The sequence below is a fragment of the Mixophyes fleayi genome, chromosome 6 (genome assembly GCF_038048845.1).
Source record: "Mixophyes fleayi isolate aMixFle1 chromosome 6, aMixFle1.hap1, whole genome shotgun sequence".
Lineage (NCBI taxonomy): Eukaryota > Metazoa > Chordata > Amphibia > Anura > Limnodynastidae > Mixophyes > Mixophyes fleayi.
Genome location: NC_134407.1, coordinates 193498030 through 193525679, shown reverse-complemented (window position 1 = coordinate 193525679; position 27650 = coordinate 193498030). Strand labels below are relative to the sequence as shown.

Below are 27650 nucleotides of genomic sequence, written 5' to 3'. Positions count from 1 at the left end.
TTATTGCATTGTATACCCTGGCATTATATAGTGATGGATGTGGATAATGCAGGTAAAAAGATACAACACTATCCCTGCATTAACGACAAGCAGATACATAAATGTGAGGTAAATATGCCCCTATAAGAAGTATGACGGACAGTACACATCCAACATACATCCTGTTCCCTCCACTCTCTACATGCACATTATACAGCTCTAGACATCGCACAGCTGTAAAATCATAGCGCCGCCCATCCATCGTCACGTGACTGTGTCAGAGGGCGTGGGACGAGGCTCACGTAACGTAACGCGCCTACGCTACTAGCAACCTAGGATTGGTTTATTCGTGTACTTGGATGATGACGTAATAAAGAACGTTGCTATATAAAGGAGCCTCGGGCTGGCGGGTGGTTAGTACTGTGTAGAGCGGGAATGGCGTCAGGTGTGTATAGACAGACATGTGTGGGTTCAGTGTCACGTGGTCTTGCTTGCGGCTCCTGGTTGATGTACCTGGCGGCCTATAGCCATGACCTAGAGAAATCCCCCAGTAGTGACCCTCGCTGGGGCTTCTGGGCAGTAACAGGTGTGGGCATCTCTAAGTGCCTAATGCCCATGTATGATACTGCGCACAGTCTACGTTACCGGGTGGTACCACCGTCAGGTGGTGGTGCGTCATGTATAGGGTTAGTGGTGGCTTACGTGTCTGTCTCCTTCCAGGTACTGCTGTCTACGTGTGACCTCCGCTCCGCCCTGACCGGGAATGTGACGGTACGAAGTGCTCCCTGGTAAGATGAGGTTGCCCGGTGCCTGTGGCCCCCACTCCAGGTATCTGTCTGTTAAAATGAGTTTAACCTCGGCTTGGAAAGGTAATATGAGTTCCTCAAACCAGACTGTTAAACAGGCCCACTTAGTGTAGTGAACCTCTGTGTGGTCTTGGAAGGAGTGCATTGTTGGGTAATACAATAACACACTTTTAGTGGGTGACTGTGCTTACACCTAGTCTATTGTCTTATATTAGCACTGTCCCATACACTCAACTAACCATATAAGAATATACAAGATTAAGAGATTTGCTACTACAATGTTTCATCTAATGACCTTTGCATGTCTGCATGAAATTAGCTTTTCTCTTTCTGGACACATATAAATACTTGACTTTTAATGTAAATAACCCATGTACAGGCTGTGCATTGTGAATGTGTTCCTGAAAAACACTGGCATTGGCATGAAAGATATTGGTTCTGAAAAGTCATGTGATCCTAGGGTTACAGGAACTTCAGCCCATATGCACTTACACCAAAGTAAGCCGTGTACATCTCAAGTTGGGTCAATGCGGCTTGAACAGCAGTTCTAGAAATCAATGTTCTGAAAAGTGAACTATTCCCTGAATGCCTTTTGCAGGATTATTTATCAACAAACAGCAGCAAACTTACATGAATGTTGCACAATAGAACAATAAATATTCCTTAATGCTGAAGGTGTATTATGTTTTGCTTAATTTACTAAAGCTCATTGCCATTGAAGAAATGGTATTTTAAGAAAAAATGGTGTTCTAAGAAACCAACATTAACTTTACCCTATAGTCTCTACAGGATGTACCAAAGCAGTAAGAGTATGCAAGTAATTGGTGACCCTATATATTCTGTGCACGATGGAGGGTTTTTTCCACAATCTAAATGATGGCCTGTAAAAGTGGATTGTAGATCATCCTGCTGCTTTATTAAGTTGACTTAATACCTTGATGCTTGTGCCCTTCCAGGCCAAGAAGTTGGCACTGCATTTTAAATGTCTCTAATCTTGGGTACCTCAAGGCCTTTCCCCTTGTATAATTGTGATGACCGCATGAATCCATCTAGCAAGGGCATGCCCTTGTAGTGTTCCAGACTCTAAGACAAAGAGCTAACACATTTTTTTATTCTGCTTTGCAGGTATATAGGGAGATTGCTCTCATCGCATCTAGTGTATGTAAACACTTAATTTTCTGCTTCTGAGCAAAATACTGGTAATGTAACTTGATTTATATGAAAATTGGATATTAATTTCAGCCAAATACTTGGATTTGCCCTTAATATTGCTGTATCTGGAAAATATTTAGAAATGGTTATTAGCATCTTGATGTAAGTCAGGCCTGTCCAACCTGCGGCCCTCCAGATGTTGTGAAACTACAAGCCCCAGCATGCTTTGCCAGTAGACAACCTGTTGATAGCTGGAAGGGCATGCTGGGACTTGTAGTTTTAAAACATCTGGAGGGCCGCAGGTTGGACAGGCCTGATGTAAGGATTTCTCCCATTTGTCTAGCTGAAGTAATTGCCCCCAGTAATGATACTTAAGGTCTGCCTCAGTCTAGTGAGGCAATGTTCTGATGTGCATATTGCCGCCTATTACAGTAAGTAATCTTTGAGATGTGAGGGGAAAATCCCCTTTATTGTTCATCCAGTCCATTAACTCAATTCTTTCAGTGGCTGGCTTGTTTCACATAGATTGATGTGAGGCTCTGAATGTTCACTAGGTAAATTTCAGATGCAGACAAAGGGTTGCATGGAAATGTCTTGATGTTATGGTGCATATTATTTAACTCAATAAAATTGTAATGCTCTGCTTCATTGTGTGGGTTTCTTTTTTTCAAAAAGTCTGTTGTAGCATACATTGCTGCTAATATTGCAGTTTCTTGATTCTGTCACTTGGGTAGTGTAAAGAAATGTCACGAGTACAGCATGGTGAGCAAACAGGTACTGATTACAGAAAGGCAAGTTACCATGTAGGAGTAGTGAAAAGCTACATCCAAAGGCTTCTGCTTCAATCCAGTTACAATTTGTACTAAATACTTCACCATCACAGGAAGGAAGAACAGACAATGACTGATGGAAATACTTTCTTCACTTCCTTGTTCCTTATGTACTTTTAGAACATAGAATAGCTCTTACTAAATGATCTTGCATAAAACAAGTATCTGCGGGCCTGCCATGGTTGATAGCCCCGCGTGACAGGATTAAGTAAATGGGCTTAAAAAAAAAAAAAATCGCCTGTGAAGTGATATCAGGACTGTTGAATGTAATAAGTGTTCTGTGTGTCTAAACCAGAGGTGGCCAGTCAGTCCAAGAGCCAAATAATATCTATAGGTACTACAAAAAGCTAACTTTAAACTTTATATATGTGTGCATATACATGTACCTAGTATAACCATATGCATACACTGAAAATGTAACATAATTTACTATATCTTGCTAAGCAAACAAGTATCCAACAATGCCAAATGTTCAGAATAATCACAAAATCAACGTGACTGCACAGCTCTTACCTCACTGCTGTGTCCAGCAGAGGGTTCAAAGGGCTACTTATACTCTTTTCACAGTAGCTCACACTTACTGCATCCTAGATCCCTCAGACCTCTTAATGTGCCCTGCTGATCTCTCAACATGCCATTTCTACTCATGTCTCAGAAAAGCCTATATGCCCATTGCACCTCTCCACATGCAAGTTAGACCTGCCACCAGATTTCACCACATGCCCCTTAAATGCCATCAACCTCCCCATATGTTATCAAACCTCAACATATTCTACTCATGCCAATCAAGCCTACCTACACACACTCCATATATTCCCAAATGCCATCACATCTCCTTACATGGCCATCATCCTCTTCACATGCCGTCAGACCTTCCATGCCCCTTACAGGAGCCACATTTCAAAGCTCAGAGCCACTTATTGGGCCACCGCTGGCCTAAACACTTCTCTGCCAAAGTACAGATCATGTCTTGTCCTGTTCTAAGCCTTTAATGTATATGCCCCCCAGAGAAGTACATTTTTTTTTAGATGCACTCCAGTTACATGACAGTTTGTCACCTGTAATTAATATCTGGGAAAGATATTTAAAAAAAGCCTGTTCTTGGGTGTTAAGCAATTATGAGATTGGAAACTCATCTGTGGCAACTTTGTTCTTTAATACTCCTGTTCATTATACCAGGTACCAGCGGCCAGAAAAAAGGATCCACAACTCTGTTATGCTATGTTTCTAGGTAAAATTCTTACCTTTATATGGTGATCTGCCATACTGCCACTTTTTCTACTGCCTTCATTGTGAAATGGAAATAACATTCCCACTACTTCTTCCATACTGCCACGTCTAAATTTCTACTTTGACCACTACTGTTATCTCAGATACAGGTAAAGCACAGTGGGAAAACATCAGAACACACAATCAAATGAACAGGTGGTGAAATAAAATATTACTTTGTGGTGGTATGATAAATTGTGGTTTCCACAAATCTAATCTTTTCATGACAGTGCATGGAGGGATAAGCCAAAAAGTGAGACGTAATTGTATACACTCACTGGACTTGTCATCTGCAGTATATTTTGCTGATAACTTTCACACAAATCTTTTCCACAATATATATAATTTTCAGTGATTGGTCATTTGGTAAAATTGATCACTGTTTGTAGTAAAAATGCCTTGCAGGAATTATCAAACATCTTCAATAAACCTATGATGGAAAATAAGGCTAAACAGGGTTTTGCTAAGCTATATAAATTATAGACCCACTACCAATCAACTCGTCTTTATGAATGTAGATTGGGTATCAAATATACAGCTAGTATAAACAGTAAATTTGGGTATCTATCAAAGACAATGATCATTCTTTTGTATATTTGTACAAATTATATTAATTACTTTATTTGCAATGATTGTTGTGTAATTTATACCACTGAAATCTCAGTGGTGAAGATGTATTTGTACTATACCCAACTTCATGGCTCCTTACTTTCCTGTGCACAAATTTACTCAGGCTACAGAAACTTGTAAATGCATTTAAATTACCCATACAGATTTTGGACATCCCCTCCCTCACTTTCAACTATGTAACAAATAATTTTGCCCTAAATAGTACCATGTGCTCCCTGCAGTACTGGTGCTGAGTGTCATTATTCCAACAGAATTGTTAAATTATAGAATTATAAAAAGCCTCTAAGTTATTGGATGCAGAAGCTAAACATGAGCCACTTCATCACAAGGACTCTATTGGGAGCTCTCCCGTTTTGCAATTCATTTTAGCTGTAATTAATCCGACGTGCATTCAGGCATGAGTGACACAGACTTGTATTTTATACCAAAGCATTACATTGTAATGAATGTGAATATAACTAAATGGATACAACACTATCCCGGTATAAATGTCTACCAGTTAAATAAATGTCTTTCTGTCTTATCATTGTATTATATAAACACCATGCACTATTTCCGCCACTCCACATCTCTTCATACAGATTCAATGCACAAATGTGACATGATCACTACAGCTTCTCACGCATGCACCGTGGGAGCTTGTAGTGGTTGGTGAGCAGTAAGACTCCCTGCCAGCCAGTGTTTGCAGGAGAGCTGTGCATCGCTCAGCTGACCTGGTGACAACTTTTTAGAAAATCAAGGTGAAACCTAATTTTCATTGCTGCTATAAGCAGTGATAGAACATCTAGGTTATGACTCCAGCATCAAAAACAGGCCCATATAGTTCATAGACCTTCTCTCTCTCCTTCATGTATGTACAGTGTAGGGATCACATTGTATCACTCACGTTTACAAGGCTTGCCATGGTAAGTGAAACAGACCATTGCTAAAATATGGGTGTAAATTGAAGCATTCTGGCTTAGAAAGGTAATCTAATCTGAAGTTTGTCTCAAACCGGAGTCTGAAATTAACAGGCCCACTTGGAACAAGGAACACTTTTGAGTGGTCTTGGACATATCTGTATTGTTGGGCACCATGTTAGTACACATGTAGTTTATCCCTAGATGAACTGAAGTAGGAATGGGATTTCATTAAGCGGATTAATTGCATGCAACGCAGAAGTGGTACTATGCATGTACTCTTTATTCAGATTGACAAGCACTCTAATTTCTAGAAACAAATTTTTATAGGAGCACTGCCAATCCATTCCAGCATTGATGTGTAACTAAAAGTTTATGGTACCACCCAATAGTAAAGATGGCATTGCAGGCAAGTGAGACAGCAGCACAGTTTTGAACTGTGCAGAGTTGGAACTAGATATTACCAGATTTATGATGCAATGCTGGTCCAATTCTAAACCCTTACAAAAATTAAATAAAACCTGGAAAAAGCTTTGGTGGAGACTATAAATGGTTCTATAGACTCCAGCTTTGCCGCTTGGGAGTTGCATTATGTCTTAGTAGGTGGTATTGTGATGTATATAGTGAACAAAATAAAACTGAAATGCCTGACTCCAGTGTTACATGGCTCCAGTATACATCGCTGCTATTATGGCAGTTCATGTATTAATCAGTCACTTGGCGTACAAAGAAATCTCACAGAAATAAGTGAGCTAACAAATTATTTAACTTGATGGACATTTTAATGTTCATTGAAAGTAGGATGGTATATAGCAGAGAATACACTACAGTATATTTTTAGTTCTACTTAGAAAATATTACAACTGGTACTGAATATTGCGTTCATCACCCAGCAAGAACAGTAATAAACTGTACAAGTGCAATGACATTAATTGAAAAATATTTGAAGGCACAATGTAGTGATGTATTGAGTATTATGAAATATTACAGAGGTTTTATCCCTACAAAATTAAGGTCTACATGAGCGTACAATGAAGCTTTCACCTTGGAACTTCACACAATAGTCTGTAAATTAGTCCTGAGATAATTTATGAATACGATGTTTTAGTGTATTTGTAAGATTGTTAAATACCCAAATTATAAGTAGAATTATATATTTTTATGTATTTCTATATTTTTATTTAAAATTTATATATACATATAGTTTTGGTATATAGTTAGATTATGTATTATATAGAGGTTCTGTTACAGATCTGGATTGTGTTGGATGGAGAGTATGATTTTAATAACAACATCCAAGGTTATTACATATTAGGTCTTTTGTTTTTTATTAATAATAATAATAATAATAATATCATTATGTGAAATTTTGACTTATTGTACTGTTTGTTACTATTGTGTTTTGAGGCTGGATTCAATACCAACATTTATACATATATGTACATATGTTTTTTGTCCCCTATATAGGGACATAAATACATAAAGAAATAAAATCTATTAATTAGGCTGTGCCTGTGAAAGATCCAATGGGAGGCAGAAGTTTACCCTATATAAGGGAGGTGATTTCGGGACAATAATTATGGCTTTGAAAAAGTCCACAAGCGGTGGACGAAACACGTGGTCTGACTCACTAGATTCCGTCTTGCTAAACCTCTATATACTTCAATATGAATGCCTGTCTCAATTCCAAATGCATACGTTAAAGAAAAGGAACCGCCTCGTGTGGAACTAACGTTCACCAAATTCTGGTGGCGTCCGGACAACATAAGGTGCGCTCCTCAAGCAGTACATCAGGGAATATCCTGGATTTAAGTGGCAGCCGGGACAGAGAGGTTCGCTTGAACCAACGCTCAGCAAAGACTAACTGCAATAATTTAGCTAAAACTCCTTCCTAATTGACAAACATGCCGGACATATCCCATACCAGGGGTAGGCAACCTGCGGCTCGCCAGGTGTGGGGTGAAACTACAAGTCCCAGCATGCTTTGCCAGTAGATAACCAGCACATAGGTGGCAAGGCATGCTGGGATTTGTAGTTTCACAACACCTGGAGAGCCGCAGGTTGCCTACCCCTGTCCTATACTATTTTTTCACCAACATATTTCCCCGACGGGAATACCCAGCATTGGGCGGTGTATTTATGAGAGACTTTAATTTGGTTGACTATCGGAAAGATGGCATCACTGTAGAATATTAATGCTCTGGATTTGAGGTGTCCCAATATACTTATTGCATATAGAGAGGTTATTTTTGTATCATCGGAAACGGTACGGGTAGAAAGGGCACAGGCAGTAATACAGGAACGCTAAAGGCAGGTAAAAGGACCTGATACTCTGGCACTGGGAGACAGAGAGGAAATGCCTTATAAATGCTGGGCAGCCAATGGACGGAGAGTGGGCGGCGGCGCTGTCATCAGCTGCCGCCGGAGGTTGTGATTAGCGTCAACGGGACGCGCAGATGGCCGGGCCGTAAGTGCAGTGTCTGGTTGCCTGGCAACCAGACGCATGGAGAGACAGCTGGACGACGCCTGACAGTACACCAGAATCGGAACTTGGCATATAGAAGTTTGTGCAATTTCATTCTTCTAAAAAGCATTGGCCGCATGGAACCACAAGGACAAAACAGCAAGTACCTTTTATTAATTGGAACTATATCTGTTTTCCTGGATATCACTGATCCAGCTTATCCGGACTCAGAGACTCTTTTTACACTGTTTTATGTGTCAGGATATGCTATATTATTTCTGAGATTATTGGTTTTATTGACATGGTAGTTTAGGAAAACATTTTTACCCCCATCATTCTTTGTGCCATATACATACTGTGAGTTATATGCTTGATCTATTATATTCAACATGTGTTAGTGCCCTATATGCTATATTTTATTGCAATCTTAGGATGTAAGCTCGTATGAGCAGGGCCCTCTTCCCTCCTGTCTCCATACCTGTTCTTCTGCTCCGTCTTTACTGCATCAGCCTGCCTGGAGTTTCTGAAGTTTTGGTATTTTTTGTTTATTGTTCAGTAATGTTTCACCCTGCATAGTCTACTGTTTGTGTTGTGTACGGCGCTGCGGAACTCTTGTGGCGCCTAACAAATAAAGGATAATAATAATAAAATCTGCATTACCAGTATATATAGCTAACAAATATTGATCATTTACAAGTAAGTATACACTCAACAAGTTTTACTCACACTTTGGAGTGCTGAATCGTTAATTCCCTTTAGGAATTTGTGTGAAAGGATTGGACACCCTACAGATCCATAGCTGCCCCTACCACCAGTAACATTGTTCTGAATGGGGAATACGTGCACACAAATACTAATGTCTTTACAGTACAGGCTCCTGCGAATGTCACGTTGAAAATTGTGATGTCAAATGAAACCTCTATATGACAAAGTTCATTCACCAAACTTTGCTACTAAGCTGATTGGACATTGAAAGCAAACAGATCCACCAATGTGATTAGAGTTTTTTGAACATGTGACTCATTGTGAGATCAGCCTAATTGGCTGATACTGCAGCATGGGTGGCAGCCTTTAAGCTGGCCGCTCTGCGCGCTGGCCACTCTGAGCGCAGAGCAATAAGATCATTGTCCAAATTGGTCACTCAAGTGGCTGGCTAGATTATATTCAATTTGGTGGTTTCCTTACAGTTTACACTGAGGCCTGTTGATGTGATCAGAAGAAAACTACAGGCCATCAGTGAATATATTTTGACTTTACTCTTTTTAGCATATCACTTGGCTCATTCTTGAACGTTGGACTTGTTTCAGTGCCACACAAGTCTCAATATTGGTGTGTTTAGCCAACACTATGTTCTATCATGGTACTATATAATTAGCTGGTAATACATAAAAAGGTAAGGAAACATTTACATTGAGGTAGGACAGGTACCCACATCTTAGGTCCAGTGGTTAGCTGCTAACCTAGCGCTACTGCTTTCCTGCCTCTTCTTCAGTTTTGTGTTGTATATAGGTCCACGCGGGTGCCCAGAGGGGGGGTGGAGCAGATACAAGGTAACGGGGGCCCAGGCAATCCTGTGTAATGGGAGGAGCCACTAACCTGGTGGGATCATGCCCCCTTTGTCAGCTATGGAAGAAGCCCCAAAAAGTTGCTGTACCAAAGCCCAAAATTCCTCTTGGCAGCCTTCGGTCCACTTACAGCCAATGCCTTGTGGAGGGGCCTTGGCTGAAGGCACATACTCTTATAATTATTATAATTAATTTTTATTTATAGGGCGCCACAAAGTATCCGTAGCGCCGTACAAGGACAAACAATGGCACAATACAAGGTGAAACAGTACAGTACAAGTAACAGTAAGCACTATAACTCTGGGGGTTCAGGCACAGCATGAAAGAGAGGGAGGGAGGGGAAAAGTCAGTACAGGCAGGTAACTAGGGCCCAAGAGGGTGGGCACGGATGACAGGTAAAGAGTCACTGAGGGGAGCGGAGAGAAGCGAGATGATATAGAGGGCAGAGGGATTGAGAGGAGGTGAGCTGAGTAGCTGGAGAGCGCAGTTAAAAGTGATGGATACAGGAGGTAGGAGAGCCCTGCTCAAAGGAGTGTACAATCTAAAGGGAGTGGAAGACAGACAGACACATGGATGAGACGGGAGAGACGGAGACGGAGTCGAGGAAGAAGGGATGAGAAAGAGAGGTAGCCGACCGGTGGGAGTTTAGGCATGAGACTGGAAGGCTTTTAGGAAAAGGTGGGTTCTTAATGTTCATTTGAAAGAGGACAGATTAGGGGAAGTTCTGATGGAGCAGGGGAGCTTGTTTCAATGGAGGGGAGCGGCACGGGAGAAGTCTTGGATACATGCGTGAGAGGAGGTTATAATGGCGTAATTTGTGTTAGTATGATGATGAGAGGTTGTGTTACATGATAAAAAATTAGTTGTCACAATTTGTAAAGCACCCCACATTTATTTCACTCATATTCCAGATTTTACATTTACCATAGAGCCATTAGAATCACTGGGCTACCCTGTATTTAGGCTTAGTGGCACTATTTGTGTTGATTTGTCACAACAGCTGCCTGTTGCTGTACATCACTGGAACCCATGTGCTGTAGTATGACCAGGATGCTGTACAGAATGACATGTCAGCACATAGATGACAGACGTCAGTCCCTGACATCTCTCTAACCTCAGGACTCACTTACACCCGTGACGTCATCACCTGGCTCCACCAGGTGCTCCTCCTCCTCCCCCCCAGTCTTGTGTGTCTGAAGACCCCCCTGATATCATGTGACCAGACCATGGAATGTGAACGACGGCTGGGTGAAGGGGGCGGGGTAATAGGAATCGAGTTATTGACGTCACACTCTGACCGTTTGACGCCTGCGCAGTCCCGAGCTGTCCTGTGGCCGGTGTTCTGGTGTCACAGCGGGACCGGAGCCCTGCGGACACGGACCCGGGCCCACGTACGTGTAAAGGTGAGAGGTGCAAGGGGATCTGTAGCGGTCATATAATGAAATGGGCTTGTAGGAAGAGGTTTCCGTATATGGGTATGCATGGAGCTGTGTACGGAAGCGCCTGTGCTTTATATAATAACCTCCCATACAAGGACTGGATATGTAAGTGGTTATAGCTGTATGTACATGCATCTTATAGAGGTATGTGTTCATGATCTGTATTGTATGTATATTGGATTATAGGATATCTATGTATATGCTGTGGTGATCTGTATTGTATGTATATTGGATATATATGTATAGGCTGTGGTGATCTGTATTGTATGTATAGTGGATTATAGGATATCTATGTATATGCTGTGGTGATCTGTATTGTATGTATATTGGATTATAGGATATATATATGTATATGCTGTGGTGATCTGTATTGTATGTATATTGGATTATAGGATATATATGTATAGGCTGTGGTGATCTGTATTGTAAGTATATTGGATTATAGGATATCTATGTATAGGCTGTGGTGATCTGTATTGCGTGTGTATGTAGGTCTGTATACATAGGTGTATTTGCATTGCGTGTATGTCCTGCTCAGGACAGTATCTCGCTGACATACTGGTGTTTGTTTATATGGGAAGTAGTTTAGTGCAGTGGTTACATACCCCCCTCACCCCATACTTTAAGGTGTGAGACCCACTAGGTCAGGGGTCGGGGAACTTTTTACCTTTTACCCCCAAATATATTTAGATACGCTGACGTTACCCCCTTGACTTGAAAATCATATATTATTAATTATTGGAATTCAAAATTTTATTGAATCTATTAAAAATTTCTTTGAAAGCTTCAACTACAAAACTTCAGGTTTTGGAGAATTGATGTTGCTTCATTTTTGTTAGGAGAGCATCAATATTGGGGGATTTTTATGTCAGAGCAATTTGGATACGGTCTTCAGCGTCCAATCGATTTCTCTGCTTTGTTTTTATGTTCGTTAGAGTGGAATTCCTTGTTCGCAAAGGTAGGTTGTTGCAAAAGGCAGCAACTTTTTGACTCCCTCCTCATGTGCAATTTTGAATGCCTTTGCAGCTGTTGACATCCAAAAATATGATAGATCATTATTGCATCAAAGCTCAAGAAGTGCCTATGCCAACCCTTGAGGCTCTTCTGGTACAACAGCAATTTCACATTTAGAGGGGTCTACAATCCAACTGACAGCATGTAAATCGGCAGCATTACCCCCAGGAATTTCATTTTTACCCATTTGGGGTAATTTACCCCTGTTATCTGATCACTGCGCTATGTGGTAATCACACTATATTCTCATGTAAATCACTGTGACTAATCTAAATGATTTGTTAGAGTTATTTCTGTGGAATAACAGATTACCATTTACACTGAATGCATTGAGTCATCTCGGAGTGCAGCCACTTCCCTTGTTCCATAGACCCTCAGCTAAAGTTGGAATGCTATTGTCTATACCCCTGTCTGTGTTTTCTTTGGGCTGCAGACCTTGTTCTAAAAGCCAGCGTTTAATCTGTCGTCATGTGATGGCAATTGCTTGTCGAATATTTAACTTAAAGCTGTAGGTTGCAACAGTTTAATTTCTGACTTTTTGTGATTGTTTTTTTTCCTGTATTGAGCTATGTACATTTTGCTATAAAAAGCTCACTTTTTGGAAAATAGATGTCCCTGTCCTTGGTCCATATATTAGAGCCCTGATTAGTGAACTGTGAATCCAGAACAGGTTACAAAACTTCTTTTTTTTTTTTGGGCTATAGTTTGATCTATGAAGTTTGGTTTAAAGGAAAAAAAATACTCCTGTATAAGGAGATATATTTTTTAACTTTACTGTATTTTTCTAAACATGCATTGAGTTGAGTGAGAGTTAGTTTTGTTTATGGAACCAGATTTGGTTCCATAAACAAAACTTCCATCTGGTCCAGTAGCATTCTACCTTCCTTATGTCAGAATGCCTCATCACTTATGCAAATTTCACCGTGCCTGATTTGTGTCAGAGTTGTATTGTCACATAAGGATGTAAGCCATGTTAATGCAGGTACATTTTATACAGAGCATGTAAGATTGGCGAATATAAAGGTATCGCACTTGGCAGTAGCATATAAAAGCATCATCTTCTGAAGAATTGGTTTGTTTGTTTTTCTTGTTTATGTTGCTATTTTGCGATCACCATTCCAGTAAGAGGTTGATGTGAATTTCCAATGTTTGCCTTAGTAGGGTGTTACTTGTTTGTTTTTTTAGTAAACAAAAATCTTTCAACTGGGATCATATGATTAAAATGGTTGAATCCTGCACGTCTTATTGTCTCTTGTGGAAATCTTTAATCAAACCTTTCTAATTGTGATATTTTGTTTTGGAACAAGGAAAGCAAAGTACATTTGTAACAATATCTCTGAATTGTAAGTACATCAAGTGTGTTGTAAGCAGTCATTGATATTTTATAGATATATAGGGCTAGATTTACTAAGCTGCGGGTTTGAAAAAGTGGGGATGTTGCCTATAGCAACCAATCAGATTCTAGCTCTCATTTTGTAGAAAGTACTAAATAAATGAAAGCTAGAATCTGATTGGTTGCTATAGGCAACATCCCTATTTTTTTTCAAACCCACAGCTTAGTAAATCTAGCCCATAGTGTGTATAGTTTATTCTTTTAGTCCATATAATTTATAGCCTGCAAGCACCATTAAGATGTTATGCTGGTTAACCAGTTTAAACTCTCCACTGAACGTGGTCATTATATCAAGAACACTATGCTTGTTGGTAATTAGGGCACTGCATCACATTCCATCAGACAAGAGAACTTGTGTGGATCTCCAGAAATGTTACCAGTCCACTACACCCTCTTTGTTCTTATGAACTGGTATTGACTTGTTTATTCCTTTTTAGTTATATACAAGCTGTTCTTTTGACACAAGCATGTATGGAAGCACTTTTGTCGTTGCTTCCTTGAGAAATTTGAAAACCACAGATATGCGGAACAGTGGTGTATAGATGAGGGGAAGTTATCAGTTTGTATAGAGTTTTCTTTCTCCTGAGGTCTTGACTCCTTGTTTATGTACCTCACTAGTAAGACCTAGTGAAATAGTAGATCATATCACAAAGTTCTAGTGGTCCAACGGACAAAGTGCTGGACACTCAAGAAGCATAAAACGGTACATAAGTCATAAAAGGCAACGTATATAACAAGTGTTGTAAAGAACATGCAGGAGGCAAGATACAAGGACATATAGGTGGATGAGACGGGAACACACAAGATGACATGAGGAGAGAGGCCCTGCCCATAAGAACATGCTGATGGACATTCGGAAGGATCTTTTCAGCCGCGTTCGCTGTGGGCATTCTTGTCTGCCCAGTTCTTTGGTCAAAACAATCCATACTCTACTTAAAAGATATAGCCATGCATTCCTCATTGATGTAGTATCCCCCTCCCTGAAGATGACTGTGTACAATAAGGGTGGAGAGCAGCATCTATGTATATGTTCTGGGCAGGGTGCATGTTGTAAGTGGGAAAAGCAGAATAATCCGCAAACAGACTTCTAAGGATTGCATATAATCTAGAAAGTAGCCACCTGAATTTTTATGTAGATTACCTGCTATATAGATTGTTTAGTTGTGCAGACTAGAACATGTGTATGAGATATCGCTGTTTGAACAATTTAACTAATGTTATCTGCTTTCTCTCTGCAGATGTGTTACATGGCACTTTCAAGAGCACTATCCTCTGCCTCCATATAGTCCAGGAGTCTGTGCAGTTTTTGTTGTCTTTTAGGTAAAGTGTACATCAAACTTACTTTTTGATCAAAAGTTTCTATAAGCAGCGATTCTCTAAAGTGTCATCTTATGGGCTTAATTTGCTCTTCCTGCTTGGTGCACATAACAAAGCCATCAGACACATACCAGCTGTGATCAGTGTGTATGTACACCCACATACAGAAGTTGTGATTGCTTGTCTCGCTAGAAATGCACAATGTCCAGCCTACTATCCTTCAGTCCCAACCCCTTCATTTATTTAAACGTTTCATTTTTACACTCCAACCTCTCTTTAGTCTTAAACTGATGAGTGGGAGGGCATTTGGGCAATCTGTATTACATGGATCACTTTTTTTTTTTTTACTTTTGAGTGTTTAATATATTATTTGCAATGTAACAAGAACTGATTGAAAGTCTAGGCTGAGGACCGGTCCCCACCACATTGGACAAATAATACTCAAGTCTTTTTGCAGGAACTCCTTGACATCCCTATAATCAGGGATCAATCTTGTTTTTGCCTTTTGGCAAATAAATGCGGCTAGTGCACATTCCACAATCCACCAAAATGCTCACATCACAAGATTCAAAATGTTGCACCACTTGCACATGCTGCCTTCTTGGTGGGCAAATCTTTGTGTTGTTAAAATAGATGCAATTTATAATAATGAGCTCATCATAATAATAATAATAATAATAAGCTCATGACATATACAAAATGTCATTTGGCTGCTTTTTTTGTAATTTCATTAATTATCTATACTATTTTAGCTGGTTATAGGTGTATAGATCACTACTTAACCTCTGTAAATTCTGCCAGTTTTCAATTAAAGCAAAAATGATGATGGGCAGTGGGAAATGTTGCTTATTCCTCTTCCTTGTGCTATCCTGGCCTCCAGGAATGCATTATACTGTGATAGCCGGGGATTATGGGATCTTGGGTTTCTGTCAGGCACCTGTATGGTGTCAAGTTTTGTAGACCTTGCGGCCAATGCTGGAAAGTCCGATTATTCTAGTCTGTAACCCTGTTTGCACCTATCTGCCATTATTGCTTTAATACTTTTATTTTTTTACACCTTAATAAATGCATGAAAAACCCATTAAAAATAAAATAAATAAGAGGCTGTAGTGCTGTTCACACTATTGCGTTCTAAAGTGTTAACGTTGCATTTACAGTTTTTAAATGCAACTTGCCTGTTTTCTCCACCATTGACACTCATTGCCAGGGTAATGGATTCTATTGGTAAAAGTACAACATAAGGAAATCTCATTAGACAAACATTCCTTAAGGGTGCATTTGTATCCGTTTTCCCAGAGTATGTGTAAACACTCCTAAAGGCGTAATGTTATGGCGGAGAAACGTTTATAAGTGGGGGTGGGGGGACACCTTTTTAAAATATTTTGTTCTTGAGCAGAAGTGTGTGAAGTTTTACAACAATTACATTCATATATAATTGTTGTTAAAGAACCATTTGAACTTTTCTCATCACAGTAACCTTTTCCTTCAATATATGTTATGTATTACATTGTTGAACTATGTCCTGGGCAGACATTTTCATCTGTAATTTTGACTGACTCTGGAGGTTAAACAATGCCGTTGGACATTGGTTTACTGTGCTGTGGATGACATGTCTGTAGACGTTAATTATATTTCAGCAAGATAACAAAGGGCAAAAACTGGTTCAAACAAGACTTTGTATAAAATAAAGTTATTATCTTTACTGTAAAGTAGGTTGGTCAAAAGTTGCAATGATCCTGACAATTGTGGGAATCTTGTTACTGTCTTTCCACTTGTAAGACCGTAACCCCTAATATTCTTTTCATATTGTACTCTTTTTGGATTGATCCTTTCCCATAAATGATACCTCAGTTTTTTTTTTCCTCAACATAAGCCCTACAGTAAGATATAACTCCACTCGCTGCATCCGTCATTTACATGTTATTGGTGACACCACAAGAAATATTTCTTCTCGTAGTTATGACTTGCTCAATATAGCGAATGGTGACATTTACAAAGGATAGGGTATAGCTGGGAATGAAATGCTCATGAAAGGCTTTCAGATATATATGGGATTTACTAGAAATACCTGAGCCGGGCCTCCTGCATGACTCGCATAGCTTTCATTACAGTGTACGCTAATCATGCAACGTAATGGAGGGGTCTGTAGTATTTCAGCATCAGCTGTGACTGGTCTGCCCTTTTCTGGGTACATAAGTGTAGCAGCTTGTGAAGAATTGGGACATCTGTTTTTGTGTCACCATCAGAGTACTTTGTGAGACAGAAGTCATTAGATGGGAATAGATGGTGGTGTGAGTGCATCATTTGGAATCTGTTTGACCCTCAGCAGTTTTTATATCAATATGAATCCTCTTGTGTTCCTCAAAGTTTTTTCTTTTTCCCCCTCTGCAGGTCTCAGTGTTATAAGATCCAGTCAGAATGGTGCAGAAGTACCAATCACCCGTCCGGGTGTATAAACACGGCTTTGAATTAATTATGGCTGTAAGTAAACTTATCTTTCTAATATGCGGAGTTATGTTTTTATTATGTATTGGACCAGTCCTTACATCATGGACGTGAACACTGTCTCTGTGTTTATACTAATCAAGTTCCTCATTTTCACTAAATTTCAGTATTTTTAATGTATACCTAATACAGTGTTTTAATTTTAGCACATTCAGGGGAAAGCTTAGCTTTGCTGCACTTCTCTCTGGTTATTTCTGCATCCACTGCAACAGTTATTGTTTGTCACAGCTATAATACAGGCCTTTAGGGTCTGCATCTGAAATCTGCCTGCTTTGATGTCATGTAAATCCAGCACACAGCCAGGAAAGTAGATTTGCAAAGCTTTTCAGCTGGGTTTCAGGCTGCAAGGCTTTTTCTTGTAACAATTTGCCATGAAAATCCCTTGCAGCTTTGGTAATGTGATTTTCATATATGCTGAACTGTGAGGTGTCAGATGTACTGCCTGTCTGATGAGAAGAGAAATAGATGTTGAATATGTTTGCATATGCAATAGTTTCCCTTGTGGTACCTCCGTGGAAGCTCTGCCCTCCTTTGTATTTTCAAATTGCCATTTTCCAATCCAAAGCAATTGTAAATTAATTTTAGATCTACATAGAATATTTCATTATGGCACCCTTAATCCTACAAAATAAACCAGTGGAGACTGGCCTCTTTAATTGTCCTTTTCTGGTGCATACGTCCCTTATATGTAAAATGTAAATGTTTGTAATTGTACATACTCCTGTTACATAACAACATAGTTGCCGACTTTGTGGCTCCGGGAGGACTGGTCACGTGACGGGTAGAAGGGGGTGTGGTGACGTACCTGCGGCACCACAGCCATGCCCCCATGATAAAATTCCTAAATTCACCGCATTGAATAGGGGGGCTTAATAACGCGATTAGGACCTCCCCCCGCTCCTTCCCCCTGATATTCAGTGGCGTGAATTTCGGCATTTTTTAGGATCCGGGAGGATTGCCTACCATTTTTTCTTATAACATTTGCAGATGGCTCAGGTTTCCTGTCTTGTTCTTCCATTGACTTTACTGTGTGGTTTTTGCTCAACAGCAGAGGAAATCCGAAATATTTCTATTTAATATTAGGAAAGGCTAAACTGGAGGCCTATCCCCAAGGAAATTTCTACAGAAGTCAAAAATAGATGCTCTCCTTTTTAACTGGTCAGAGTAATTTTTAGATCTTCACTGGCTTCAAATCTTCTCTGACCTTAGGAGTATCCATTTTTGTCTTCAAGTGCTTTTTAATATAAAATATTGAAAAAAGTACCACCAAAATAGCCTTACCTCATTTTCAACACCAATATTTGCCGGTATTATCTTGTCCTGAATCATGACCATAGATGTGAATTCCAGAAAACCACTGTATGCCAGAAAGTCTCAATAGACATTCTTGTGAGTGTGTCCATTTTTTAAAATGTATATTTCTATTTGAATTGTGAGCGTGCAATTGTTTTTTTTTTTTTTTAATTTCCTTCACATTATTGGACCCAGAGGAGCCACATCGCTTCCTTGGGGGGAATTAATTTAGCCATGAAGTGTCTTAAACATTTTGGAGACACTTCGTGGTGGAAATTTCTGTAAAATCTCCATTCACTTTTCCTCGCACCCCATAGAGGTGAGCAGAGATTTTTACCGTATTTGCCGGCAATGCGCGAGGCACGATGTACGCACGCCACGTAGCCGGCCATTAAATTCCCCCTTATAATTTGCTATTTTTATGGTTTTACAAAGATAGTCCACATTTTCAACAAGGTTCACTTCTTTCTCCTACATTAGTATCCGGTTATTCAACCTGACTAATGAAAGATCGTTTCTGGCTAAACATATAAACTCAAAAAAAAAGGTGTTGTCTGTATCCATTGGTGACCTCTGTGCTAATTTCTACCCAATATGGTGAGCTAACCCCATCAATCAATTGATAATAATGCTACTTATCATTTGTAGCTTAGTGAAAAGCGACAAATTCATTGGGACTGATGCAGATATAACTGCAGCTCCGCAATTTAGGGATATTAATGAAAACATTAAGTTATTTTCCAAAATGTCATCAACACATACAATACAACTATAAGTTATGTTTCAACCCTGTTGTAATTGACTGAATATTTTATATGTGTCCAGTTATGTTGGACAATCTTGACTTTAGACCAGTTTGCAAGCCTAGGTGATTCCTTTAGTGGTCTTCAGTGTAACTGAAATTTCTCATTGTGATTCACGAACTACCGGAGTTATTTTTGCATAATTGAAGTGCCCTGTGCAAGGCTTCCCCATAAGGGATACCAGAATGCGTGCACAATGCACATTTGTCCACAAAAGTACAGTATGTGATTAATCTGGTGCTTTATATTCCAAGGCAGTGCAGGGTTTCATACAGGCTTATTAATTTACATCTCTGTATATCAAGTAGATGCTTTGCAATTTCTTGGTTGGACAGTTTTCATTAAGCTGAATTCCTGAGTGTTCCTCATTAAACATTATTTGAATATTTGTGCAGTCTCTCATCATGGCGATCACACATTTGTCACAATCTGAACATGTTTTTTTTGGGTGGTTGGGGAAGTGGAATGTGGGAGGCTAGTTTATCTCTGTAAGACTTGTGCACGTTAGCTGGTATGCAATCACTCGCACGAACACTGTGTTCTGAAAACAGTTACATCTGTGCTGCCGACGGGCCAGAACACACACACACACACACACACACACACACACTTGATAATAACCTAGCTCACATGTTTATTTGGGAGGATATTTGGCATGTGTGAAATTATCTTTGGGTGCGGTGTCTTTGGTTTTCTGTGGCTTATGTTGCTTATTCCTTCAAGATTTGTGCCTGCTTTTAAAGTAGAAAATATCTATAGCAGCTGAGCAACACAGATCATTTCAAAGAACACTGGGGATAGAAGTGATTAAACATGCACAAACATGTTTTGTACATTGTATCGTCCACCTATGGCTGCTGCTTGACTCATTCACATTCCTAATCGCCATTGTGCTGACTATCTTCCTGGTGCAGCTACTGCTGTAAGTGCAAGTTGGCATCTGAGTAAATGACCCATTCTCCATGTCTAATGCCTAACAAATAGATGTATGTATTTTCCTTTGGCTTATATTTTAAAGTGCTTCTTTGACAATAATTCCACGTCTAAAGCTGATTGCTGACTATAGGAAGTTTCTGGGTGGGTCTAACTGATGGGAAAGCTTAGCTGCATTTCTGATAATAGAAGCGGAATAATTTTGTTTCCTGAATTGGGTCTCCTCTGAGAGATCTCTATTGTGAGATACAATGCTGTTCAGGCAGCACTGCTAGTAACTGGTATGGGGAAGCTAGCCGGCCCCTTAACCCCGTCAGTGCACAGGGCTTGTAGCACAGTGAAAGATATAGATATGTACGTTTTGTCTTTGTATTGTGTTCAAGTATCCTAATAGAATATAAATGAACTAGAGCAGCATGTATTATCCTGCAAATGTCCAAGGAAAGCATAAATGGGATAAGGAATGTGAATACTTCTGATTTTGTGTTGCTCTTGATCAAAAATACATTATTACACTTCATGTAATATAAAAATGTGTGTTTATAAATATACCTGACTTTAGGGGGGGAGGCGTAGAGAGACCCATGATATTGCGGTAACGCGGAGTGCCTTTGCGACCATTCCGGAAGCACTCTGCACGTAATTTGTAAAGGGTAGAACATACTGCAACTCCCAGTGTTTTGTATTGAGGATACACTTTTCGTGACATCACTGCTTGATGATGGTTGTTCTCTGTAAACACAAATCTATTACTTTCATTTCTTCTTTGTCTTCAGTTTCCACGGCCTGTGTGGAGGAAAGAGTATGTCTGCTTTTTATTTTTTCATTTTCTTTCTTTAATCCAGGATGACCTGGAATGCCAAGGTCAAAAGTTTTGTCTGTATTTTTTTGTACTTTTTTTTTTTTGAACGGAAAGAGTAAATGAATACATTATATTCGCGTAATGGAATCATCCTGACCAGTATGTCTCTCATCAAACCGTTTTCTACACCATAAAATAAAATTAGACAATATCATCAAAAACATGCTTGGAGCTGTGTATTCAGATCGAAGCTGTTCTGACTATTCCCAGTCAGCTTGGTCTAGCATGTGGCATCAGACTATGTTCTGAGGCCAAGCTGCCCGCACATGGTACTGGTGTGAACGGGCTGTTCTCCAGTTATATAAACTTGGCAGGTCTATGCAAAGGCATTTTGTTGTGTTTGATACAAAGAGGCCAAAAGTTATGGTTTTGAGATTTCTTAATTCCCAAAATTTAATGTCTACTTATGTGTGTGTATGTACATATTGTATACACAGTGGTCGAAGTGGCTTATGAAAAATATAATGAGAATATAAGGGAATGGAATGTAATACAATGAAGGCATTACGAGAAGTGGCGGTATGCCGTACCATTGTTTACTCCCCGCTTCACTGTGTGTGTGTGTGTGTGTGTGTGTTTGTGTATATGTGTGTTTTGTTTTGGCAAGATTACAGTGTGCGTAGTTTCTAGTGGAAAACCACCAAACTATCATACTCTGATGGTTATGGGTGCTGTAGGTGTGAGCATATCCTGCTAAGTGTTCCACTGTGGGTAGAAACACAGACCAAACAGTACGGCGAAACAAACTGAGTTTAGTACCAGAGGGTACTCTCATTGAAATAATAAACAATTGACTGGTAATAAATGGAACACACATAAATCAATAGGGAAAACACGTTCACTTAAAAGGTGGAAATACAGTTTCATCCATCGTCGGGAAAGTTCCAGAGTCCTTGTCTGTTCACCCTGTAAACAGTCTGTTAGCTGGCAAGGAATGCTGGGACTTGTAGTTTCACAACACTTGGAGAGCCACAGGTTGGAGCGACACTGACTGCGTCTTCCCAGGGCTTCCAGTAGCCCACAAATACAACAGTCCAAAACCATACACGTTAAAGACTAAACTGTTTAGTGAACAAATCAGATAGTGTGTTGGTGGTGTCTTTACAAGGTAAAACATTCATGTAATAATAAAAAGAAATACGCTTTCCTGGCCAACTTCTCAAGTGCCTGTATGGGACAGATCACTGTTTACCTTTCAGGCCTTGTCAAATGTATTGCTTGTATCCTGCAAGCTCCAGGTTTTAAAATGACATTGACTGTATATGATTGTTGAGCATGAAAACTGATTTTCTTTTTAATGTAATATCCTGAAAGACAAGTACATTTTACCCAGGAGCAGTTGGCGCCGATTTCCTGCTGACTTTCATTTCACACTGAGCTCCCTCCTTGATTACTCTGTGTCCCTAAGGAGCACAGCTGTGTTCCCCACTGTGACCCAATTCACTCAAGGAGAATAAGTGCCTAGAGTGACGTACAGTACAGTCAGCTGAACTTTGTACATACGGACTGCATGAGTAATGGACCCCTTCAAAGAACAGTTTCTGCTTACACCAGCTAATGTATACTGGACATGAAGCCAGAATGTTCAGCACCATCATGTCACAGTACCATTCTAATGGTAAAACTAAGTAGAAGAGCTTTAGCCAACCAAACATCTCCCCCCCCCCCCCCCCAAACATTAAATGCTATCTTTTACATATCAAATATCTTGCATAAATTCAATCTACAGTATGTAGGACTACGGTGTGTGTTTGTTTTTAAGGTGTACAGTGCAAGACCCCTCTCCACAGCATCCCGAAGTTTGAGAGAATTCTCCCTCTATTATATAAATAGACCTCGTCATGTCTTTGGATTAAACAGAGCAATTACTAGTGCGTATGTTGTGGTATCTTTCTGTTGCCAAAGAGGGCGCTCTTTTGTGCCTTTTGTAGCACAGATAAGGCCCATGATGGTTTTGCCAGGACACTCCGTACCATGTAAATAAAGCCAGCATTCTTGTGAATTGCAAGTGTTTGCTTTCCTTCTGTGTATTGTCCCAAATGTGGAAAAGTATCACCAAAAAATGGGAATGTAAACTCAACCTATCCTACTTATGTCTTCCCTTCTCTTCCTCTGCAGGCATATGAACGGCGTTTCCCCACGTGTCATCTCATTCCCATGTTTGTTGGCAGTGATATCATGAACGAGTTCCTCAGTGAAGATGGAGCAGTACATGTGGTGGAGAGACGCTGCAAGCTGGATGTGGATGCTCCAAGGCTACTTAAGAAGGTGAGTCCACCACCGGACATGGTCTTCTATAGTTCAGTCTGGAAGCTAGACTCAACAGTTCTCCAGTAGCTGTCATCATTACTGCTGAGCTAGATCTGTTTAGCCTCTGAATTCCATATGCTTACAGGTATTCTAATCTCCCTTTGTCTGCCGTTCACTTACAATACCTCTCTCCTCCCTAACCCACATTCTCTGGTGTTGCCATTCTTGCAGCTACATCCTTTGGTGTTCTCTGCTGTTCTCCTTGCATACAATTGTTCCTTCATATTAAATCTTTAGGCTCCAAGGTTTAGGAAGAATGCATCATAAAATGGAGATTTCATTGTAGAGTATATGCCTTTGAAACAGTCTTTCTTTTATACACATGACCAACAATGATGGTTTTTCTGATGTTGCTTGCTGGGGACAGTATGCAAAATAAGCCAATCAAGTTTAGGAGATCGGACTTTTGGGAACTGCCATTTACAGGGCAACATTTTGGGGGAGATTCAGTTCAGTGTGATGTGTCTCCGGAACAGACCATGAAGACCCATTGCGCCAATGAAGAGGATGGAATCTGATTCCTTACCGTAATGGCCGACAATATGCACAGCCAAAAATGAGATTGAAGCTGAAAAAGGTCAAATAAAATTGAAATCTTTTGATTGGCTGGTGTTTCTGGAGGACTGGTGGAATTGGTAGCTTGGTAGGAATTGTAGCTGGTTTTGGGGGGGGGGGGGGAAGGTCTGCTGAATGTGCCACCTGCAGTGTATTGAAGCTCTTATTAATGTTAAATTAGGAAATTGCAGTGGGCCAAGGGGTTTCCTCTGCATTGATAGGGCTTCTCTCCTCCCCCATAAAACCATGAGTACCAACAATAGTCTCTTGTCTGATGTGGGGTCTTGTTATGTGTTTGGTTTTCTTGAATTGTCGCCTCCTCTTGTCGCAATTAATTCAGCTAGTACTCAAGTAATAATAACTCACTGTGAGTAAAGATATATTTGACTTGTGTTTTTTGTTTAACTCCCACCCTGTTTTCTAGATTGCAGGAGTAGACTTTGTATACTTTATCCAGAAAAATTCCTTAAACAGACGGGACCGTACCCTGCACATTGAAGCTTACAACGAGACTTTTGGTAGCCGGATAGTTGTCCATGAATATTGCTGTTACACTGTAAGTATTTACATGTTTGTCTTGCTCTGTTAGCTTTGCCTGCAGATTTTGGCCCTGAGTATTAAGCCCTGTTCATGCACTAGAGGTGAACAAAATATTGCGAAAAGCAGCCTAGATGTTTTTAAGGGGAAGTAGAATATTGTGCAGTGGTCAATCACCTGATCTCAACCCCATCGAGCATGTGCTTCACTTGCTGAAGACAACACTAAAGGCAGAAAGACCCATGAAGAAAGCTGCACTAAGGGCCTGGTAAAGCATAACAAAGAAGGAAACCTAGCATTGGGTGATGTCCACACAGTCATTGTCTGCGATGGATTCATGACAAAGTATTAAGAATAAACATTTTATTTATGGTTATGTTAATTTGTCCAATTTCAATTGAGCCATGAAAAAATGGGGGACTGTATTCAAATAGTTGCAATTCCTGGGCAGCTCAGTGGCCTAGTGGTTAGCACTTCTGCCTCACAGCACTGGGGTCATGTGTTTGATTACCGACCATGGCCTTAACTGTGTGGAGTTTGTAAGTTCTTCCTGTATTTGCGTGGGTTTCCTCCGGGTTCTCCGGTTTCCTCCCACACTCCAAAAACATACTAGGTTAATTGGCTGCTATCAAAAAATTGATCCTAGTCTCTCCCTCTCTGTCTGTGTGTGTGTGTGTGTGTGTTAGGGAATTTAGACTCTAAGCCCCACTGGGGCAGGGACTGATGTGAGTGAGTTCTCTGTACAGCGCTGTGGAATTAGTGGCGCTATATAAATAAATGATGATGAATTCCTTAATGTTTCATACAATAATTTTGTTCAACCCCTTGAATTAAAGCTGAACGTCTGCACTTCAACTGCATCTCCATTGTTTAATCTCAAATCCATTGTGGTGGCGTACAGAGCAAAAATTGTCACTGTCCAGATATTTCCAGACCTAGCTACGTGTGGGGGTAGTGTAGACTTGTAGATGTCTTAAGGGTGACTAGCATGAATGCCTATTATACATGATTCTTGGCATCCTGTTGTGTGGGGAATTCAGTCTAGTAAGTTTTTTGGTGGTTATTACACCATTCAGCAGAGGTCTGCAGTAGGTGCAATTATTTGTCTTTGCCCTCCTTGTGGATAAACACTGTTTCTGTTTTACCTGATATGTTTTGAAGTTCGGAGTATTTATTTTCTCAGTATTTTCTTCTTATTCCTCTGCGTAAAGTGTAAGTGTAGGTTGATCACTTTACAATAACAAGAGTCCATTGCTTCTAAAGAGGTAGGAGAAGGGCAAGTTGTGAAACCGAAGTTGTATGAATTTGTATTCTTCTTAGGGTAATGTTAGGGAGCATATGAACATGCTATAATGGATATTATGCTGTTGTGGGGGTGGGACAGTCATCCTAAATTTGCTGCTTATTTTTGTTTGTAAAAATGTTAATTACGGAGTCTTGAAGCTTTTTCGATTTGGGATGAGCGGCGGAGGTTGAATTTTCTTGTAATTATTTTGAGATCCTTATAGAAGAAAAGAGTTGATGATCTCTATTTGAGCATTAGATGACATAATGAATCCATACTTGATGACACAATCGTAAGTCGCCAGAAGAAGTTTATGCAGCTGGTTGTCCTTGAGGAATAGTTATAGGGACATGGTCCTACTATGTCATTGTATAGACTTGAACTACAAATGCTGGGTAGTTGTTTGGCTGAACTGAATCAAATCTGTGCAAAAATATGTACAAGTAGGTTTATGTATGGTTGTCAGTTGAGGTAGTCTCCAAGTGTTCAAAAACAAATGTTTGAGGAATGAGTATAGACCTTTACACCTGGAGGTTGATGTGTGAGAGATGTTAAGTGTCTGCTTTGTCCTGATGTATTTTATGGACCAGGGGTTGGTAACCTTTTTCTATCGGAGTGCCGGCTAAATTCTAGTCAAGCCCAGGTGTGCCAGTTGTGTGTGTGTGTGTATATATAATACACACACACACACACACACACACACACACACACACACACACACACACACACACACACACACACACACACACACACACACACACACACACACACACACACCTGCCTAGAGAAATTCATGGCCCCAGTACAGCAACTCCATGGGTCCTCCCTTATAGTTAAAAAAAAATGTTGTGCCGCCGCACATTTTTTTCCCATGCGAGTGGTCATATAATTGGGGGTGTGGCAGTACATCATTGGGGGCGTGTCTAGCAAGTGAAAAGCACCAGGCCACCCTCTTATAGAAAAATGCATTACTCACACATGCCCCCTTGCTCAGCAGCTTTGCTCACATATGTCCCCTCTGCCCACATGTTTTAATCACACTTGCCCCTCCTATGCCCAGCACCTTTAGTGACACATGCCCCTCTCCATCACACCTTCTTCTTGCCTTATTCTCCACTGCACAGCTTAGGAAGATATCCAGCAGCCCACCGAGTACCATGTGACCACTGCAGTCACATGACCTGGCGTCTGCAGGTACCTGAGCTGAAGGGGATTTAGCCATTACCGATTCCCCTGCACTCAATATTTTTTTTTTTTTTAAAAAAGTACTTTTAAAATATCGTTTTTTTTTTTCAAAATTAGGTCTCCAGAGGGGACTATATATATATATATATTTCTCATTTTATGAGGCTAATATCATATTAACAGTAAGGGACCAGCAAAAAAAATGTTATGCCGCACAGTAGTGCCCCAGTTCACATCATACCTCATAATTGTGCCCCCAATTCATCTTATGCCACATAGCTGTGCTCCCAATTCATACTTTGCCACAGTTGCCCCCATAAATACATAGTATGTCACAGTTGCCCACAGAAACACATAATATGCCACAATTGCCCCCAGAAACACATAGTATGCCACAGTTGCCCCCAGAAACACATAATATGCCACAGTTGCCTCCAGAAACACATAATATGCCACAGTTGCCTCCAGAAACACATAATATGCCACAGTTGCCTCCAAAAACACATAATATGCCACAGTTGCCCCAGAAACACATAATATGCCACAGTTGCCCCCAATACATTTTATGCCACAGTAATGCCCCCATTTAATCTTATGGCCTCAGAATTGCATAAAAAAATTTTTT

At 40.2% G+C, this 27650-nt stretch overlaps 1 protein-coding gene, 1 long non-coding RNA gene and 1 other non-coding gene across 5 annotated transcripts in view; all 3 read left to right on the top strand.

The window, feature by feature from the left end:
- Positions 1–259: 259 nt before the first annotated feature.
- On the top strand, positions 260–2581 carry LOC142160534 (uncharacterized). Its single transcript, XR_012693264.1, has 3 exons — positions 260–424; positions 700–848; positions 1911–2581. It is a non-coding gene; the product is annotated as an uncharacterized LOC142160534 (long non-coding RNA).
- On the top strand, positions 461–616 carry LOC142095530 (small Cajal body-specific RNA 16). Its single transcript, XR_012677795.1, has one exon.
- An 8309-nt stretch (positions 2582–10890) lies between the features above and the next one.
- Positions 10891–27650, top strand: part of SEC14L1 (SEC14 like lipid binding 1) — a 32412-nt gene continuing 15652 nt past the window's right edge. For 2 of the 3 annotated variants that reach the window (XM_075177744.1, XM_075177747.1), the window contains exons 1-5: positions 10891–10997; positions 14679–14760; positions 17149–17238; positions 23272–23421; positions 24443–24574. In XM_075177744.1, the coding sequence (XP_075033845.1) occupies positions 17176–17238; positions 23272–23421; positions 24443–24574 (345 nt within the window). In that variant the 5' untranslated portion in view covers positions 10891–10997; positions 14679–14760; positions 17149–17175. Of the gene's footprint in view, positions 10998–11158; positions 11178–14678; positions 14761–17148; positions 17239–23271; positions 23422–24442; positions 24575–27650 lie in introns of those variants that run through there. The other variant, XM_075177745.1, reaches the window with a different exon arrangement.